Source organism: Pan paniscus, chromosome 22 (assembly GCF_029289425.2).
Source record: "Pan paniscus chromosome 22, NHGRI_mPanPan1-v2.0_pri, whole genome shotgun sequence".
NCBI lineage: Eukaryota > Metazoa > Chordata > Mammalia > Primates > Hominidae > Pan > Pan paniscus.
In genome coordinates this window covers 10651770-10670658 of record NC_073271.2, presented here as the reverse complement: position 1 = coordinate 10670658, position 18889 = coordinate 10651770, and the positions used below count along the sequence as shown (strand labels likewise).

The 18889-nt window shown below is 34.3% G+C and overlaps 1 protein-coding gene across 11 annotated transcripts in view; it reads left to right on the top strand.

The window, feature by feature from the left end:
• LIPI (lipase I) overlaps nucleotides 1-18889 on the top strand; it is a 112268-nt gene that overhangs the window by 22468 nt on the left and 70911 nt on the right. For 3 of the 11 annotated variants that reach the window (XM_055105344.2, XM_055105347.2, XM_055105348.2), the window contains 5 exons: nucleotides 2030-2080; nucleotides 4281-4666; nucleotides 6197-6328; nucleotides 7629-7737; nucleotides 11846-11947. In XM_055105344.2, coding sequence (XP_054961319.1) covers nucleotides 2030-2080; nucleotides 4281-4666; nucleotides 6197-6328; nucleotides 7629-7737; nucleotides 11846-11947 — 780 coding nt within the window. The remainder of the gene's footprint in view (nucleotides 1-2029; nucleotides 2081-4280; nucleotides 4667-6196; nucleotides 6329-7628; nucleotides 7738-11845; nucleotides 11948-18889) is intronic. The other 8 variants (XM_055105345.2, XM_055105351.2, XM_055105349.2 and 5 more) reach the window with 3 other exon arrangements.

Sequence of the window (18889 nt, the reverse complement as noted above, 5' to 3'; positions counted from 1 at the left end):
TATGCTTGTGTGGGAATGTTGGAATGTTTTAATTTCTTCCTCATTTTTAAAGGACAATTTTGTTGGATATGGAATTCTAGGTTGATAGTTTTTCTTTCAACATTTAAAATATATCTTTCCATTGCCTTCTGCCCTGCAAAGTTTCTGCTGAAGAGTCCACTTATAATCTCATCAGGGATTCCTGTAAGTTTTTGTTGTCTAGAATTTTATTTTTCTTTCTATTCCTAAATCTAGCAGAATTGAATCAATTTAATGTTCCTTAAGAGTTTGACAATACATTAGTTTAACTTTTTTGTGTGTCATTTGATAACTGTTTTTGTTGTTGTTGTTTGTTTTTTTGTTTGTTTTGAGACAGAGTCTTGCTCTGTTACCCAGGCTGGAGTGCAGTGGTGTGATCTCGGTCACTGCAGCCTCCACCTCCCAGGTTCAAGTGATTCTCCTGCCTCAGCCTCCCAAGTAGCTGGGATTACAGGCGCCCACAACCACACCCAGCTATTTTTTGTATTTTTAGTAGAAATGAGGTTTCACCATGTTGTCCAGGCTTATCTCGAACTCCTGATCTCAGGTGACCCACCCAGCTTGGCCTCCCAAAGTGGTGAGATTACAGGTGTTAGCCACCGTGCCCATTTGATGACTTTTGTTTTTATTCTCTTTACTTGATATTAATGTTGCTGATGAAATCGACTATATGATGTCACAGTAATGCCAAAATAAAATAAAAATAAAATAAAACTCTTAACCCTCAGTGGGATTTGGTGTTAAGCAGCTGTTACACTTGTGGAGTCATATGGGAGTTGGTTAGGTAACACTGTTTTTCTTGGTTCAATTCATGTCTGGCTATTGAATGACCGTCAGTCAGCTGGGGTGACTAGAACCTAGCACACTGGAGGACTTTGCACTGTTACACCTGTCTTTCCTTTTCTAACAGGCCAGACTATGGATGCTTTTGTGGTGATAGCAGAGGTTAGGACGTCCAAGCCCACATGCACAAGCTGATTTTAAGCCTCTGCTTGCATTAAGTTTCCTAAGGTTCTATTTTCTAGGGCACGCCCTACATTTGTGTCCATATCAAGGAGTGGAACAAGTCACCCCACTTATGATGTAACTAAAATTTCCAAGAGAAATGAGATGGATTCAGGGAGTGGTGGATTGGTGCCATTATTGCACTATAACACACCAACCTATTTTCTTTTTATTTTGTATAGAATATACTTAGTTCTCTATTTATTTAAAATTGCCTGTGTACCTCCTTTAAATATCTTGTTACTTTTTTAAAAAAAGTTTATTTTTATTTTTTGCTTTTTAATAGGCAGGGTACAGAACTGCTCACATATCATATATATTCTTTTCTCTAGTGTAATTTCATAATTTTGTTTCATTCTTTCTACTTTATATATTTCCATTTTCACTTCTTCTTCTTGTATATATATACGCTGTTTGCTGTAACTTAATGTTTTTTAGTGTGTAGAAATTTATGTGTACTATTTTACATAGCACAGCAGTTAACATTTAAGGTTTTTAATATCTTTTTAAAACCCCTACTTATGTATTTATGAAAGTCAAAAAAAAGTCTTGCAAATCCCTCAGTTGATGAATTTTTGCAACAAGCTTACTTCATCTATATTTTTAACTTACATCTCATCTTGTTAGTATAATTTGGAAATACTGTACAAGAATGATTTTTGATACTGCATTCATGTTTTACCCAATTTCATAAATTTAAAATCAGCATCTAATTTTATTCCATACTCACTTTCAAGCTTTGTATACTGAAAGTTTCTCTGGATCTTGTCTTTGATAAATCTACATTTATTTAATAGTGACAATGTCAGGGACTGAACTACGCTTTTTATGAGTGGCGTACTTTAGGAAAGGTATAAAATTATTAGGCCACAAAACATTCCACTTTATGACGTTTTTATCTATGTCATGTTTTACTTTAAAAAAGATAATTATGAAGTCATTAGAACTTTATTCCTTCATACAAATAGAAATTTGTAACTTGGATTTTCTGCCTTGATATTTTTAGGATATTTTTCTCTTTCATCGAAATCCAAACCAGTTTCTAGGAAGTCTCTTGGTGAGTCTGATTAACTGATTTTATCTAGATTATGGTGAGCCTTTTCCATGTGCAAATCCCTGTATACAATGATTTTCTTAGTTGTTGTAGCTGCTACTTTCTCTTACCCTCAAGTGATTACCACCCCCACTTCAGGGGAACAGCAATCATTTTTAATTCGAATAAGCAGACCCTGTCCTATATCTATGTTTCCCTTAATAATTTTAATATCTTTCTTCATTTCTGACTATAAGAAGAGCTTTCCATGTTTGTTATAGCATTTATAATGCAGATTTTAATTTTGCAGTTATATTTTTACTTTTTCTGAATTGGAATATTTCATTACTCTGTTTTTCATCTGATCCTATTGTTGTTTTCTTAATTTTTTTTTTTTTTTTAAACTGATCTCGCTCTGTTGCTCAGGCTGGAGGGCAGTGGCACGATCTCGGCTCACTGCAACCTCTGCCTCCCTGGTTCAATCGATTCTCCTGCCTCAGCCTCCTGAGTAGCTGGGATTACAGGCATGCACCACCATGTCTGGCTAATTTTTGTATTTTTTACTCCTGCTACGGTTTTTGAGATGTATTTTTTCTTGCATTCTAATGAAAAATATTTTATATCTTTTAATAGATAATAGATATATTTGTTGATTATATTAGGCGATGATTTCTTTCTCTTGTATTTATCACCAGGATCCTACTGGTTTATTCCTCATTACTTATTCTAGGGCCAGGTAAAATTGACTTTAGCTTGGAGTGGACCAGCACTTTGGATGTATTGATTGGTATTGATATGTATTAAATTCTTGTCAGAATTCCAGGTGGTGAGAAGGTGGATGTATAGATTTCCCACACAATTTGCACGGTGTAGCATGCATTCATATTGTATTGTGTTTCAATATATTTCTCTTCCTCATTCTCTGATATTTACAACAAATGAAATAATTTTTCCAAATATCTCTCAGCTGTTAACATAGGAATGGAATGCAAGTCTTGCTTCTCCTTCATTGCCTTCCTTATTTCTCTTCATCTAATCAATTGTGACAATATTGTGTATATACTTGAAAACTAGAATTATTCTAAGAAATGCATATTATCTCAGTATTAAAATAATACGTTACCTCTTGTTTTGCTATGTTTTTCTGGGATAGATTCTTTAAAGTGGAACTACTGGCATAAAGTGCATTAATAGTTTTGTTAATTTTTGGTATGGATTGAAAAATTATTTCCTGAATATTATTATCAAATTAAAGGGCTAGAAGCAGTATGAACATATACTATCACCTGGAAAAAAACCCACTATGGGGATTATTTGCTTATTATGAAAAAAATAGAATCACAAAAATCTGTGAAAAAGAAAACAAAAGGCAGTCATCATTTCATTGTCTAGCAATGACTATTGCTATTCATCTGGTTTAGTTATTTTATTTTCTGCCCTAGTTCTTTCTAGGGTAGATAGATAAGTATATAGAGCAATATATAGATAGATAGTTAATAGTTATAGAATGCACACGTGGATGAAAATACTATAAGGATGAGATTTAAGATGTTTTACATTTTTGTCCCATTATACATAACCCAGCGATTAAAGTCTTTACACTTATTACAAATGGTTTGTAAGTCCTAGAAAGAAAATTAAGAAAAAGATTTGTTAAGTTTATGTGTACAGTAAACACACACATGCAAAATTTCAAAGGAATGTTGTATCAACTTATGATCTCAACATTCATGTTATATTAATATTTATTATTTAATTTTTTGAAACATTTTAAATTTTATGGGGAAAATATTACTTTATTGTTTTGTATTGATGACTAGACAAGTTAAATATATTTTATTCTAATGCTCATTGTACAAGGACTACTCTGTAAAACTTTTGTTAAAGTTTATAATCAATGTATCAACTTTGATTAGTACCCATTGCACTTTATTAACAATCTTATTTTCGCTCACACCCATTACTATTATATTTTGTACAGATAAAAATCTCTTCTTAATTTTTTAACCAATCACATTTATATTTTCCATTACTTTTGGTTCAGAAAATCTTTTTACATAATTAATACATTACCTTCAACATTGCAGTTGCTCAGTAAATTATGTTGAAGGGCTCATGAAATGAAACCCTCCCTACCCTCCACATTTAATTCTGTTCTTTGCAATAGCAACAGGAATAAAATACTATCCCAGTACTCAGCTTGACTGACATTTTCTTATTTCAGATAATAAAAGACCATGCCTTGAATTCTCTCAGCTAAGTGTAAAGGATTCCTTCAGAGATTTATTTATTCCGAGAATAGAGACCATTCTGATGATGTATACAAGGAACAACCTAAACTGTGCTGAGCCACTGTTTGAACAAAATAACTCACTTAATGTTAATTTCAACACACAAAAGAAAACAGTCTGGCTTATTCACGGATACAGACCAGTAGGCTCCATCCCATTGTGGCTTCAGAACTTCGTAAGGATTTTGCTGAATGAAGAAGATATGAATGTAATTGTAGTAGACTGGAGCCGGGGTGCTACAACTTTTATTTATAATAGAGCAGTTAAAAACACCAGAAAAGTTGCTGTGAGTTTGAGTGTGCACATTAAAAATCTTTTGGTAAGTCTGGGAATTTTATGTATTATACATGCTATACAATATATTATACGTGCTATACAATATGCAGTGTGTTACATTCAATACCACAAAGTGATAATAAATTATATACTTTTCCCCATAAGCATTAACAATTACTGGTTTGATATACCAATGTATGCAGCCATCTTTTCTTTGTCTGCCTAAATGAATAATTCTATACCTAGACATATCCTGTGTTATTTTTAAAACATTATATTAAAATTTAGTAATTATTAGGTTTTATTTAAAAATCTTCTGAGATTTCTTTTAACTCTACCTATACCAACCTCAGAATAAAATAGTTATCCTATGTGGGTGGGGGAAATAAACTTTATAATTATTACATTCTTCAGGTATCTTTTAAAATATACGGCTAAAATATTTGCATATAATCAAGTGTGAATTGGTAAAAGTAAAGAAAAATCTTTTTTTTTTTTTTTTTTTGAGACAGGGTCTCTCTGTTGCCCAAGCTGGAGTACAGTGGCACGATCTTGGCTCACTGCAGCCTGCACCTCCCAGGGTCAAGTGATACTCCTGCATCAGCCACCCGAGTAGCTGGGATTACTGGTGCCCACCACAATGCCCAGCTAATTTTTGTATTTTTAGTAGAGACGAGGTTTCACCATGTTGGCCAGGCTGGTCTCGAACTCCTGACCTCAGGTGATCTGCCCACCTTGGCCTCCCAAAGTGCTGGGATTACAGGCAAAAAATCATTTTGAAAAGTAGCATACTTCTGTCAGCTTTGGAGGTGGACGTCAGATTCATTCAAGTCTGCTCAGGATTTGAATGGATCAAATAAAATTCAGTCCAGTTCTATGTTATCTGCACTGTGAATGATTTTTGTTTATTAAGTCAACCCTTAGGGAGATCCATGTCTATCCTAAAAGAAAGTAGGTAGTTGTGGGTACTTGAGAGAAAGAAGGGTGATATCTGATTCGGGGGCATTATTGAGCTTGAAATTTAAACTTGAGTTGTGTTGTGCTGAACTTTCAAGACTCTGCTAAAAATTGAACAAATAACAACACTTCCAAGAAGCCGTTATATGTAGTGGCCAGGGGTCAGACTGGATGGGTTCAAACTGTATGTCCATCTTTTATCATCTGTGTAATTTTGAACAATTACATAGCCTCTCTGTGCTGCATTTCCTTATTTATACATATAGAATAACAAAATGTTACATACATATTTATATGAATATTGAATTAATATATATGTGCTTAATCAGTGGGTGACATTTAGTAATCACTGAGTAAGATCAACTTTCATTATTATTTTTACACCCCCAAATTTGGACAAAACAATACCATTGCTGTAGAGAGACAGAGGAGGTAATTGATTCAACCATCCCCACCAACAGACTATTAATTACATCATTGATTTTTCCTGATGTTACTGGTGTTTTCTCAACTAATAAATATGTGCCTCAAAATGTGGAGAATGTGAATATTAAATAGAAATATTTAGGAAAATTTGTAATATTAGCTGAAATTCTAACAGTGCCTTTGCTTACAGAGGCTTCATATTACAGAGGAAGATTTAAATGACCGGCAGCACTGGAGTCTCGAGAGATACTCCCTTATGTTTTGGGGCATGGCTGTGAGAAATCTGAAGAAAATCATAACCTTGTGCCTTGAAAGCCTGAGGGTAGTTTTTCATTAGTGGCAAGCGCTCCACATCTTTCTGTAAGCCATCAGACATATCACTGTGTGGGCTGGACCATGATCTGTCCAGAAGTCTCACAATAGCTGCCCAAGAGTGTGGTGGAAGTGCACTCTCATGTAGTCTTCTAATTTCCCTTCCTGGAGCTGAGACTAAGAGGTATTCAGACGTTGGCCTTGGAAGATTGGGTGCATCACTCCTGAGCTGGTGATCAGGGGAAGGAAGTCACCTAAAATCCATAAAATTAATTTCATCATCTCTGAAGTGAGACTCATTATTGAACTTTTGGGAATCTTCCTAAGGTTTTTGACACAACCTGATCAGATAAAACAAGAAGGCAAATTAGCATAATTTTGGAGTGAGACCTAGGTTTGTGTTTTAGTCCATTTGGGCTGCTGTAACAAAATACCATAGGCTAGGTAGCTTATCAACAACAAACATTTATTTCTCATAGTTTCAGGGTCTGAGAAGTCCAAGGAGAAGGCATCAGCAGATTCAGTGTCTGGTGAGGGCCCAATTCCTGGTTCATAGATTATGCCTTTTCACTGTGTCCTCACATGGTGGAAGAGTAGAAGGAGATCCCTCAGGTCTCTACTATCTGGGCAGTAATCCCTTTCATGAGGGTTCCACACTCATGACATAATTCTCCCAACCCACAAGAAGGCCTCACCTCCAAATATCATCACCTTGGGGATTAGAATTCCAACATATGAATTTTAGGGAGACACAAACATTCAGACCACAGCAGCTTGGAATCCATCTTTTCCTCTTATGAATCTATGTGGCTTTGGGAAAGTCGTTACTTCTGACAGTTTCCTTAATAAAATTGGAATTGATCCAATATTATTTATTTAGCATTTAATAGGTGCTACTGACAGTTTTAGGCATTAGGATAAAAATGAATAACTCATAACGAAATTGGAAGTATTAAATATGAACTTTGTAAGGCCCATATCGAGGTAGCTAGCAGAAAGTAAGCACCTAGTAATGTTGATTATTATAAAACACTCTGCTAATTAATTGCATCTTGCATATTGTTCTGCATGAGATGATACAATTTTAAAATAAATTGATATTAAAAATGAATAAAGAAAAATCAAATATTTTGTGGCAAAAGTTGAACAAATATATAGTCATTTTGAAATTATAAAGTCTCTTTCCTGATATCCCCAAAATGAATCAAGCCAGAAAAATAATGAATTTTGAAATGTTGATATATGAGGGGGGCATGATTTGTTATTACTTGAAATGAATACTGTAATATTGCCTTTCTCTTTAATTGCAGAAGCATGGTGCATCTCTTGACAATTTTCATTTCATAGGTGTTAGCTTAGGGGCTCATATCAGTGGATTTGTTGGAAAGATATTTCATGGTCAACTTGGAAGAATAACAGGTAAAATTATTTTTATAAAATTATTGCTTTAGCATACTTTTAAGTATCAGAAGTTACTTTGCTAATTTTTTTTTTTTTTTTTTTTTTGAGACAGAGTCTCGCTCTGTTGCCCAGGCTGCAGTGCAGTGGTGCGATCTCGGCTCACTGCAACCTCTGCTTCGTGGGCTTAAGTGATTCTCCTGCCTCAGCCTCCTGAGTAGCTGGGATTACAGGTGCCCACTACCACACCGGCTAATTTTTGTTTTTTTAAAGTAGAGACAGGGTTTCACCATGTTGGCCAGACTGGTCTCTAACTCCTGACCTCAAGTAATCTGCCTGCCTCGGCCTTCCAAAGTACTTGGATTACAGGCATGAGCCACTGTGGCCAGCCACTTTGCTTAAAATTTAGTGGGTACAATAATTACTCAATAGAAATTATGTACAAACATTTATTTTTTCTATGTTATATTTAAATATTGGCTTTGTTTTAGTTAGACTCTAAAGTTTTGTTAAGTTCTCAACAGAGCTTAAGTTACCCAAATGGAAATGGGAGAAAAACATCTATTCCTGCAGTCCCAGCTAAATTTTAAGGACATACTATCGTAAGAATACAGAAGTAAATATGACTCATTAAAGAAAAATACTTTATGTATTAGCTAAGAATATAACTATTTACTTAGTTATCACAAACTTTGATGCATTTCAACTCTCTAAAAATTTTTACTTGAATGCTACAAAAGAATCAGGAGTTGTATCCAATTTGAGGGACTCTGGGTCCCCCTTCATATTTCTATAACAAAGTTACTGCATCCAGGAAGCTCAGTCATCTAATAAGGCCGATATGGATTTTCATTCTTTCCTCTGTGAGTGGTAGTGACTTTAGGAATAGGAGGATAATATTCCTTTCAACCAATTTACCTTTTTGTTTTGAAAAAAAAAAGCAATTATTCATATCTATGGCCATAGAAGACTTATAATAACTTTAAGTGTTGATAAAAGAAAATAGTGTCCTTAGTTAAGTTTCAAAAAAGGGGGAAAGAGGTGAATAACATATAGATAGTTATCTTTACAAACCTTATGCATACCCTTACTTACTCTGATTAGTTTTAATGTTATCAAATATGTGTGAAAACAAATTAACTGAATGAATGTAGGAGGGTCAAGAAATAGCAGTTTAGCCAGGATTTACTTATACAAAGTTCCCTAGTGCTTAAAGCCCATTCTCTTTCCAAAACCACACTTGCTCAATTTGTACTTTAAATTGTGTTTACACATATTAGTCTAGTTTGAATGGCCCAAATACCAGGCAATCATCAGGTACTAAAAGGCCACCAAACATGGAGGTTCTATATCAGAATGATTTATAGGAAGATAGATGATTCTGTCTCATTCAGTCAAGTGGGTTAAATAAAATGGGGATAATAGAGGTTTTTGAAATGAAAAACATTATATTTTACTTTTTTTCTAGGAATTTTTCAGTTTTATTTAAAATTTTTTTAAATTTTATTATTATTATACTTTAAGTTTTAGGGTACATGTGCACAACGTGCAGGTTTGTTACATATGTATACATGTGCCATGTTGGTGTGCTGCACCCATTAACTCATCATTTAGCATTAGGTATATCTCCTAATGCTATCCCTCCCCCCTTCCCCCCACCCCACAACAGTCCCCAGTGTGTGATGTTCCCCTTCCTGTGTCCGTGTCTTCTCACTGTTCAATTCCCACCTATGAGTGAGACCATGCGGTGTTTGTTTTTTTGTCCTTGCGATAGTTTGCTGAGAATGATGGTTTCCAGTTTCATTCATGTCCCTACAAAGGACATGAACTCATCCTTTTTTATGGCTGCATAGTATTCCATGCTGTGTATGTGCCACATTTTCTTAATCCGGTCTATCGTTGTTGGACATTTAGGTTGGTTCCAAGTCTTTGCTATTGTGAATAGTGCCGCTATAAACATACATGTGCATGTGTCTTTATAGCAGCATGATTTATAATCCTTTGGGTATATACCCAGTAATGGGATTGCTGGGTCAAATGGTATTTCTAGTTCTAGATCCCTGAGGAATCGCCACACTGACTTCCACAGTGGTTGAACTAGTTTACAGTCCCACCAACAGTGTAAAAGTGTTCCTATTTCTCCACATCCTCTCCAGCACCTGTTGTTTCCTGACTTTTTAATGATCGCCATTCTAACTGGTGTGAGATGGTATCTCATTGTGGTTTTGATTTGCATTTCTCTGATGGCCAGTGATGATGAGCATTTTTTCATGTGTTTTTTGGCTGCATAGGTGTCTTCTTTTGAGAAGTGTCTGTTCATATCCTTTGCCCACCTTTTGATGGGGTTGTTTGTTTTTTTCTTGTAAATTTGTTTGAGTTCATTGTAGATTTTGGATATTAGCCCTTTGTCAGATGAGTAGATTGCAAAAATTTTCTCCCATTCTGTAGGTTGCCTGTTCACTCTGATGGTAGTTTCTTTTTCTGTGCAGAAGCTCTTTAGTTTAATTAGATCCCATTTCTCAATTTTGGCTTTTGTTGCCATTGCTTTTGGTGATTTAGACATGAAGTCCTTGCCCATGCCTATGTCCTGAATGGTATTGCCTAAGTTTTCTTCTAGGGTTTTTATCGCTTTAGGACTAACATGTAAGTCTTTAATCCATCTTGAATTAATTTTTGTATAAGGTGTAAGGAAGGGATCCAGTTTCAGCTTTCTACATATGGCTAGCCAGTTTTCCCAGCATCATTTATTAAATAGGGAATCCTTTCCCCATTGCTTGTTTTTCTCAGGTTTGTCAAAGATCAGATAGTTGTAGATATGCAGCATTATTTCTGAGGGCTCTGTTCTGTTCCATTGGTCTATTTCTCTGTTTTGGTACCAGTACCATGCTGTTTTGGTTACTGTAGCCTTGTAGCATAGTTTGAAGTCAGGTAGCATGATGCCTCCAGCTTTGTTCTTTTGGCTTAGGATTGACTTGGTGATGCGGGCTCTTTTTTGGTTCCATAAGAACTTTAAAGTAGTTTTTTCCAATTCTGTGAAGAAAGTCATTGGTAGCTTGATGGGGATGGCATTGAATCTATAAATTACCTTTTCACGATATATTGATTCTTCCTACCCATGAGCATGGAATGTTCTTCCATTTGTTTGTATCCTCTTTTATTTCATTGAGCAGTGGTTTGTAGTTCTCCTTGAAGAGGTCCTTCACATCCCTTGTAAGTTGGATTCCTAGGTATTTTATTCTCTTTGAAGCAATTGTGAATGCCATTTGTTTGTATCCTCTTTTATTTCATTGAGCAGTGGTTTGTAGTTCTCCTTGAAGAGGTCCTTCACATCCCTTGTAAGTTGGATTCCTAGGTATTTTATTCTTTTTGAAGCAATTGTGAATGGGAGTTCACTCATGATTTGGCTCTCTGTTTGTCTGTTATTGGTGCTATATTTTACTTTCAAATATCTTTTTAAGATGATTATTTCTTCATTGTATAGATGTTCTCAAAAAACTGAATTTTATCTTCTCTCTCCTCTTTTTGACAATTCCCAGAAAGTCATGAGCCTAGAATTTTTATTTAGAAATTAAGATAACCCAGAAATAATATTCACACTCCATGGAATTTAAAATATATTTTTTCTTTTCTTAAGAGTGTGTGAGAAAGTCTTACGAGAAATGGATAAGATAACATGATTTATCCCATAGCCCAAATTATATTTGGCACCTAAAAAAGCTTTTCAGGTCTATCTACAGATAAATCCAAAGTGAGCTAGTAAGGTACAGAGTTCAAGAGAGGACCAGATGGTATTCATTATTTTTTTCCTTCAGGAGAAATAGTTGTAGTTATTATTAAACATAAACTACTTTATTACTCCTAATTCAGTCTCACATAAAAACACTCCAAAAATTCCTGCAATATTTTGTTGCGGCTTAACCTGAAAAGCTCTGAAGGTTAGTAGTATTATTCAAATACTGAAGTTACCTGCTATTCATTCACTTCCGTTTGTTTTTAGATATGTTCTTGGATAGGTTTAAACTAAAAGTATAAATGCTTTTTATGTTTATAATGCAGTAATAATGGAAGTATGCAATGTAAGGAGCTCTGTGGACTTGATGAGACTGATTATTTCTTTCTTGCTTTCCAGGTCTTGACCCTGCTGGGCCAAGGTTCTCCAGAAAACCACCATATAGCAGATTAGATTACACTGATGCAAAGTTTGTGGATGTCATCCATTCTGACTCCAATGGTAACAAATCAGGATTTATTACCTAATTATTTGAAAATGAAAAGGAAAATGTAGACCTTGGGCAAGAGGAGGGCATAAGAAGAAAAAACATCATGGATAAAATGATTTTAAATCTGTAATTATAGAATGATAATATTTCCCAAGCAATATTTCTTAGGGTTAGTGATTTCCTGCATTGTCAAATGGCACTCTTTGACTTCAGTTTGCCTCCTTCGGGTTTCAAGATGTGTCATGTCATCCTAAAACACTGAAATAGATAACTAAGAGTTCATTCTGTTCATGCTGTTGACAATTTTATTGATTTGATCACATTTTCCCCCATGTTTAATGTTCCTGATGTATTTAGGTTACCATTCTCCCCGCTTATTTTCTTGCTATGATATATATCAACTAGAACTGAACACAGCATTTCAGCCACAAATAAAGAATAGTCTTCCTTAAATGTAAGGAAATAATTTTTCTATTGTTTTTAATTATCTTAGCTGAAAATCTCTAACAGGGTATTGGATTTTTGGCCAGAGTACAATTGAACAGACACTTTTAAGAAACAGACTGTCCTCGTGCCTTTCCTGATTTGAATTTGTTGATACTAATATTTACTGAGCACTTCCTATACATTAGGCAGTGTTTTGAGTGCTTGTATGAATTAATTAGTGAATTCTACTAAATTTCCATTAGATAGATAACAACTATCATTCCCTTTACAGTTGAGGAAACTAGAATAAAGGTTGTAAGGTCAGTAAATGGCAGAGTCAGAATTTGAAATCATATGTTTTGATTCCAGATGATGCACTTAACCAGTATATTATTCTTATAAACCGAATCAGGAGAGGGTATGGTGCTAAGATAGAGACAAGGGCAGTGACACTAAGATTGCTCCTCTGAATTTATCTTGTGGTGATCTATACTACCATACTTAGGTTTATGTGTCTGTGTGTGAGATACGTAAATGCCATAGATGCAATTTTTCAACCCCCATGACTACATGTCAATAGATTGAGACTCCAGTGGTAACAATTCTGCTCCTTATTTGGAATCTAGGTTCACCTACTTCTATAAGCAGTCAAAACCAAAGAAGTCATAGTTTAGTGTTATCCAAACCTCTCATGTCTTATTATCTCTAACTCTTTATATCAGCTTGGCACATCCACATAAAACACATCTATTGGCCAATTAATGTGTAGTCCCTTGTCTGAATTTCTTCTGAAACTCTAACTTATTGGGGGAACCCACCCCCAATATTTCAATGTAGGTTCTTTCTATTTTCCATAAGTGTCGGCCAGCTGAGAAATAAAGAGAGACAGTATAAAGAGAGGAATTTTATAGCTGGTCCACCAGGGGTGACATCACATATCACAGTAGGACCACAATGCCCGCTTGAGTCTCAGACCAGCAAGTTTTTATTAAGGGTTTTAAAAAGGGAAGGGGGTGTAAGAACAGGGAGTAGGTACAAAGATCACATGCTTCAAAGGGCAAAAAGCAGAAATACTGATAAGGTTCTATGTTCAGCAGTGCATGTGTTGTCTTGATAAACACCTTAAACAACAAAAAACAGGGTTCAAGAGCAGAGAACCGGTCCAACCACAAGTTACCAGGGCGGAGCTTTTCCCCACCCTAGGAAGCCTGAGGGTACTGCAGGAGACCAGGGCATATCTCAGTCTTTATCTCAACCACATAAGACAGACATTCCCAGAGCGGCCGTTTATAGATCTCCTCCCAGGAATGCATTCCTTTCCCAGGGTATTAATATTAATATTCCTTGTTAGGAAAAGAATTTAGCGATATCTTTCCTGCTTGCACGTCCGTTTATACGCTCCCTGCAAGAAGAAAAATATGGCTCTTTTTGCCCGACCCCACAGGCAGTCAGACCTTATGGTTGTCTTCCCTTGTTCCCTAAAAGCCGCTGTTATTCTGTTCTTTTTCAAGGTGCGCTGATTTCATATTGTTCAAACGCATATGTTTTACAATCAATGTGTACGGTTAACACAATTATCACAGTGGTCCTGAGGTGACATATATCCTCAGCTTATGAAGATAACAGGATTAAGGGATTAAAGTAAAGACAGGCATAAGAAGTTATAAAAGTATTATTTGGGAACTGATAAATGTCCAGGAAATCTTCACAATTTATGTTCCTCTGCTGCGGCTCCAGCCGGTCCCTCTATTCGGGGTCCCTGACTTCCTGCAACACTAACTTCAATTCTGCCTATGGCCTTTTGACTTAGCTCTTCATACTTTTTATTATTTTTGTTTGCATTTTTGACTTATCCTAATGAACTGTCTTGGATTGTCTTATATTCGCAACATCTTTTGATGATGCAACCTATCAGATCTAATCTGCCACTAGAGGCCACATAGTTGGAACATTGGATTGATCTTTTCATGACTATCACAAATAAGAAACACAGATTTTTGATGCTGCATATGTACCTGTCCGAGAAATTTCTGAATGATATGCGTGGACTCAGCACATACCTGGTGAACTGCCTTTTCCTTGAATACTAGACAATGACCACATCTTCTACTTGCCAGTAATCCTCATTTTTATTCAGTTGTGAGTGTTCAGAAAGCCATGTGGCCTTTCAAATTTGTGGATTAGATAATTAGGGCATACATTTTTGCTGAGATATTGGGGAAAATTATGAGTCCAATATCCAAAAGATAGATGCTTTTGAAACCCTCATATTGGGTTTGCAAAACATCTCATCTGTTATTCTTGTCTGGAACTCCAAAGGACATTATAGAAGCATGGGTAAAGCTGAACAAATCAGCCTTCTTATGGTCTGCAGAAAGCTTCTCGTTATCTGAGTTGCCTCTGCCAAAATCACGTTTACTGAGTTTTTTGTTTAAGTAGATTCTGAATTGTTAGAACTCCTAGTTATCTGACAGAAGCAAACAATAGCCTTCTTTGTAGGAAATTCACATAATTCAATCTCAAATTATTTTTACAAAAACATATTAAAATAAATGTTTAGCATCCAAGATAGCCAGGCACACTTGGAGCAAGACAGCGTGAATGAGAAACAGCAGAAACAACAGTCAATAGACAACACCCATAGGCCTCCAGATATTGGAATTATTATACACTGGCTATAAAAAATGTGCTTATTATTAAGTTGGTGCAAAAGTAATTGTGGTTTTTGCTATTAATATTTTCAAAAAGGTAGAAGACTGAAAAATTTAACAAAAAATTAGTAAGTATAAATTTATCAATTATATTTGACAAAATTAATGAAAGTTCTTACCCTAAAAAGTAAAATAATTGACATCCATTGAATGGGTTTAACAGAAAATTAGAAATAGGTAAAGAGAGAGTGAGCGAGTGAACTAAAAAGTAGGTGAAAAGTAAATTTCTAGACTGAAGCAAATGGGTACCGAAGAATAGACAATATAGACCAACAGTTAAGAGATGCATAGGATAGGCAATGACATGGTAAATTACATTGTGTTAGAATTCTGGAATAAAAAGGCAGAAAAATGGAACAAAGACTATATTTAAAGAGATATTATCTCATAATTTTCCCAAACTGAGTAATATAATCAGTCTACAAGTTCAAAATGCCCAATTAATTCCATTCAATAAGAAAAATAATAAAGATTAATCTCCATTGAGATGTATGATAGTGAATTGCAGAAAAGGCCATCATCAAACCATACAAGTTTATTTAAATAAGGTGAATAAAATTGACCAGAGTTACAATTGAATTCTCAACAGAAACAATGGAATATAGGAAACAACAGAATGATTGCTTCCATATGGTGAAAGGAAACAACTGCTAAGATAGTATCTCAATCTGTTTCAAGAATAAATGTATTTTATTTCAGACAAATTTAAACTGGAGAGAAACTGTCATGAGCAGAAAGGTTACCCTTCAGACATTCATGAGCAGAAATGTATTTTTCAGGCAGAAGGAAAATTATTCTTAGATTGTGGCTATTTTGGAAGGAAGAACAATGAACTAGTTAAATCTAAGCATATGTTGATGGCATAAAATACTGTTAATAATGTTTTATGGACTTGAAATATAGAAAATTAAAATAAGCTAAAAATAGCATATGATTTTGGGTGATAAATGAATTTCAAGCTTTCTGTGTTCCTTTCATTGTATAGAAAGAAGGTGAAAATGACCTTCAGTAATTGATATTCATAAGTATAGTATTCATGTTGAATCTTTAGGGTATCTAGCAAGAAAAGAAGCAAGAAAATGAAGGACAAAAATTGAATATACTTTTTATGAAGTCTAAAAGAAGGCAAGAAAAGAGAGAAAGAATGCATACAACAGCTAAAGCAAATAGAAGGTAGATAATAAGATAGTAAAATCAAACACAACTATACAATTAAGATAAATGGACTTATGCTCTAATTAAAATATTATGGCTGTCAAACTTGATTAAAAAGAAAAAATCCAACTCTTATTTATTAAAGACATATAAAAGCAAGGAAGCAAAATATTTGAAAATAGAAGGGTGATAAAAAATATGCAAATATTATCCTCCAAATGGTGGTAAATCTATATTAGACAAAATTGATTTTATATAAACTAATAAAAATATGGACAGACTTTAAAATAATAAAACTTTGAACTCACAAAGAAGATATAACAATTGTAGTTTGTATGTACCTAATAACACAGCTTCAAATACATAATGCAGTATTAACAATAACACATTGCAAAAAAAGGCAACTACACAATCATAGTGAATAATTTTAATTAACACAATTGATCTAATAGACATTTATAGAACATTACACCTGAGAACTGCAGAATTTACAGTCTTCTGAAACACAAATGGATATTTTACCTAAGTTAAGCATATACTGAGCCTTAAAAATATTCTCAAACATTTCGATATACCTAATGTAAATGAGGCGTTAACGGGTGCAGCACACTAACATGGCACATGTATACATATGTAACAAACCTGCACGTAGTGCACATGTACCATAGAACTTAAAGTATAATAATAATAAAAGAATAAATAAATAAATATAATCAGAGCTATGAGGGCATTATTAGCGAAATGTAACCAAAAAAAAAAAAAGAATTGAAAGCAAATAAAAATGTTTGTATCTGAAAAAAAAAACAATATTCTCAAACATTTCAAAGTGTAGAAATCATAATCTTTTCTATCTTTAATGCACTTAATCCAAATAAATAACAAAAATATAACTAAAATCCATACATTTTTGAAAGTGAAAAACCACATTTAAAAATAACTAATGAATACAATAATAAATAATAATATAATCAAATATTTTGAATTGAATAGTCACATTATTGCATATTAAAACTTTTTGGATTCAGCAAAGGCCATGGCTAGAAGTTAATGTATAGTTTTGAGTACAGCTATTTTAAAAGGCTGAAAATCAATAATCTAAGCATCTATTTTGAAAAATTAAGAATTAAACGATAGAAACACACAGAAATGGAGAAAGAAGCAAATATTAAACATACCAAAGAAATTAATGGAATAAAAATTATGAATTGCAGATGATTTAAAAAGCCAAAATTTGCACTTTAGAAAAGATAAAAATTAATTATTATTTTAAAATTTATTTATATCACTTTTGCCTTCTTTTTTTTTTTTTTTTTGAGACGGAGTCTCGCTGTCGCCCAGGCTGGAGTGCAGTGGCGCGATCTCAGCTCACTGCAAGCTCCAACTCCCGGGTTCACGCCATTCTCCTGCCTCAGTCTCCCGAGTAGCTGGGACTACAGGCGCCCACCACCAGGCCTGGCTAATTTTTTGTATTTTTAGTAGAGACGGGGTTTCACCGTGTTAGCCAGGACGGTCTGGATCTCCTGACCTTGTGATCCGCCCGCCTCGGCCTCCCAAAGTGCTGGGATTACAGACTTGAGCCACCGCGCCCGGCCCACTTTTGCCTTCTTTCCATATAATGAAAGGAACATAGAATGCTTGAACTTCATACATCTCTTCTAAAAATAAATTCTTGGAGAGAAAAAACAGAACAAAAAGAGAAGACACAGCTAGTATCAGTAATTACCTGGTTCTGTTTCAGTCAACTGGATTCTGAAGATGAAAAAAACCTTGAACTCATGTAAAACACAAAAATTATTTCCTTGTGGTATGCATAAATGTGAAAGGAAAATAAATGGTTTATGAGCTATTATTTTTAAAGCCTTCATAACACTGGGATAATGAATAATATTTTCCCAAAGTACACAAAAATTTCTAACCCAAATGAAAAGATTAAAATGTCAGATTATATAAAAATTGAGAATGTTATAAATACTTTAAGAATGTGAACAGCAAGCCATAAAAAAAAGCAGTAAAAGAGATAAAGACCTACTATCAGTCAGTAATAAAGACAAAGATAACCTAGTTAAGAAAAAGTCAGGACATTATGAAGGATACATTCTGAATAGGCAATAAACATATAAAAAGTTTTTAAAGTTAGTAAGAAAAAAATATAAATTAAAACCCAAATAAGAAGCCACATGCTTAAAATTCAAAAGCTTGACAAGACCATTTATTGGCAAAGATATGCTACAACTATTCAGCATTATTTATTAAAATCAAAGATACTCATAATCTATAACAATTCCACTCCTAGGTATATAACCAACAGATGTACCTTCACATATGCATTAATATATGTGTTCAAAATGTTCATAGTTTGAACACATTAGCCTCAAATAGGAAACAATACAAATGTACCACAATAGGAGAATGGAAAAATAAGTTGTGATATGTTCATACAATGAAATACTATATGACAATAAATGACTGTTTTTACACCTGACAATGTGGATTAATAGCACAAACATACTAATAATCTAAAAAGCCAGAAACAAAAGCCTACATAAAATATGAGTAAGTTCATATATTTTTTCACAAAGGGGAAATCTAAACTATAGGGTTTTGGGAGTCATCCTTAGAAGATAAAGAATGAAAACAGGCCGGGTGCGGTGGCTCACGCCT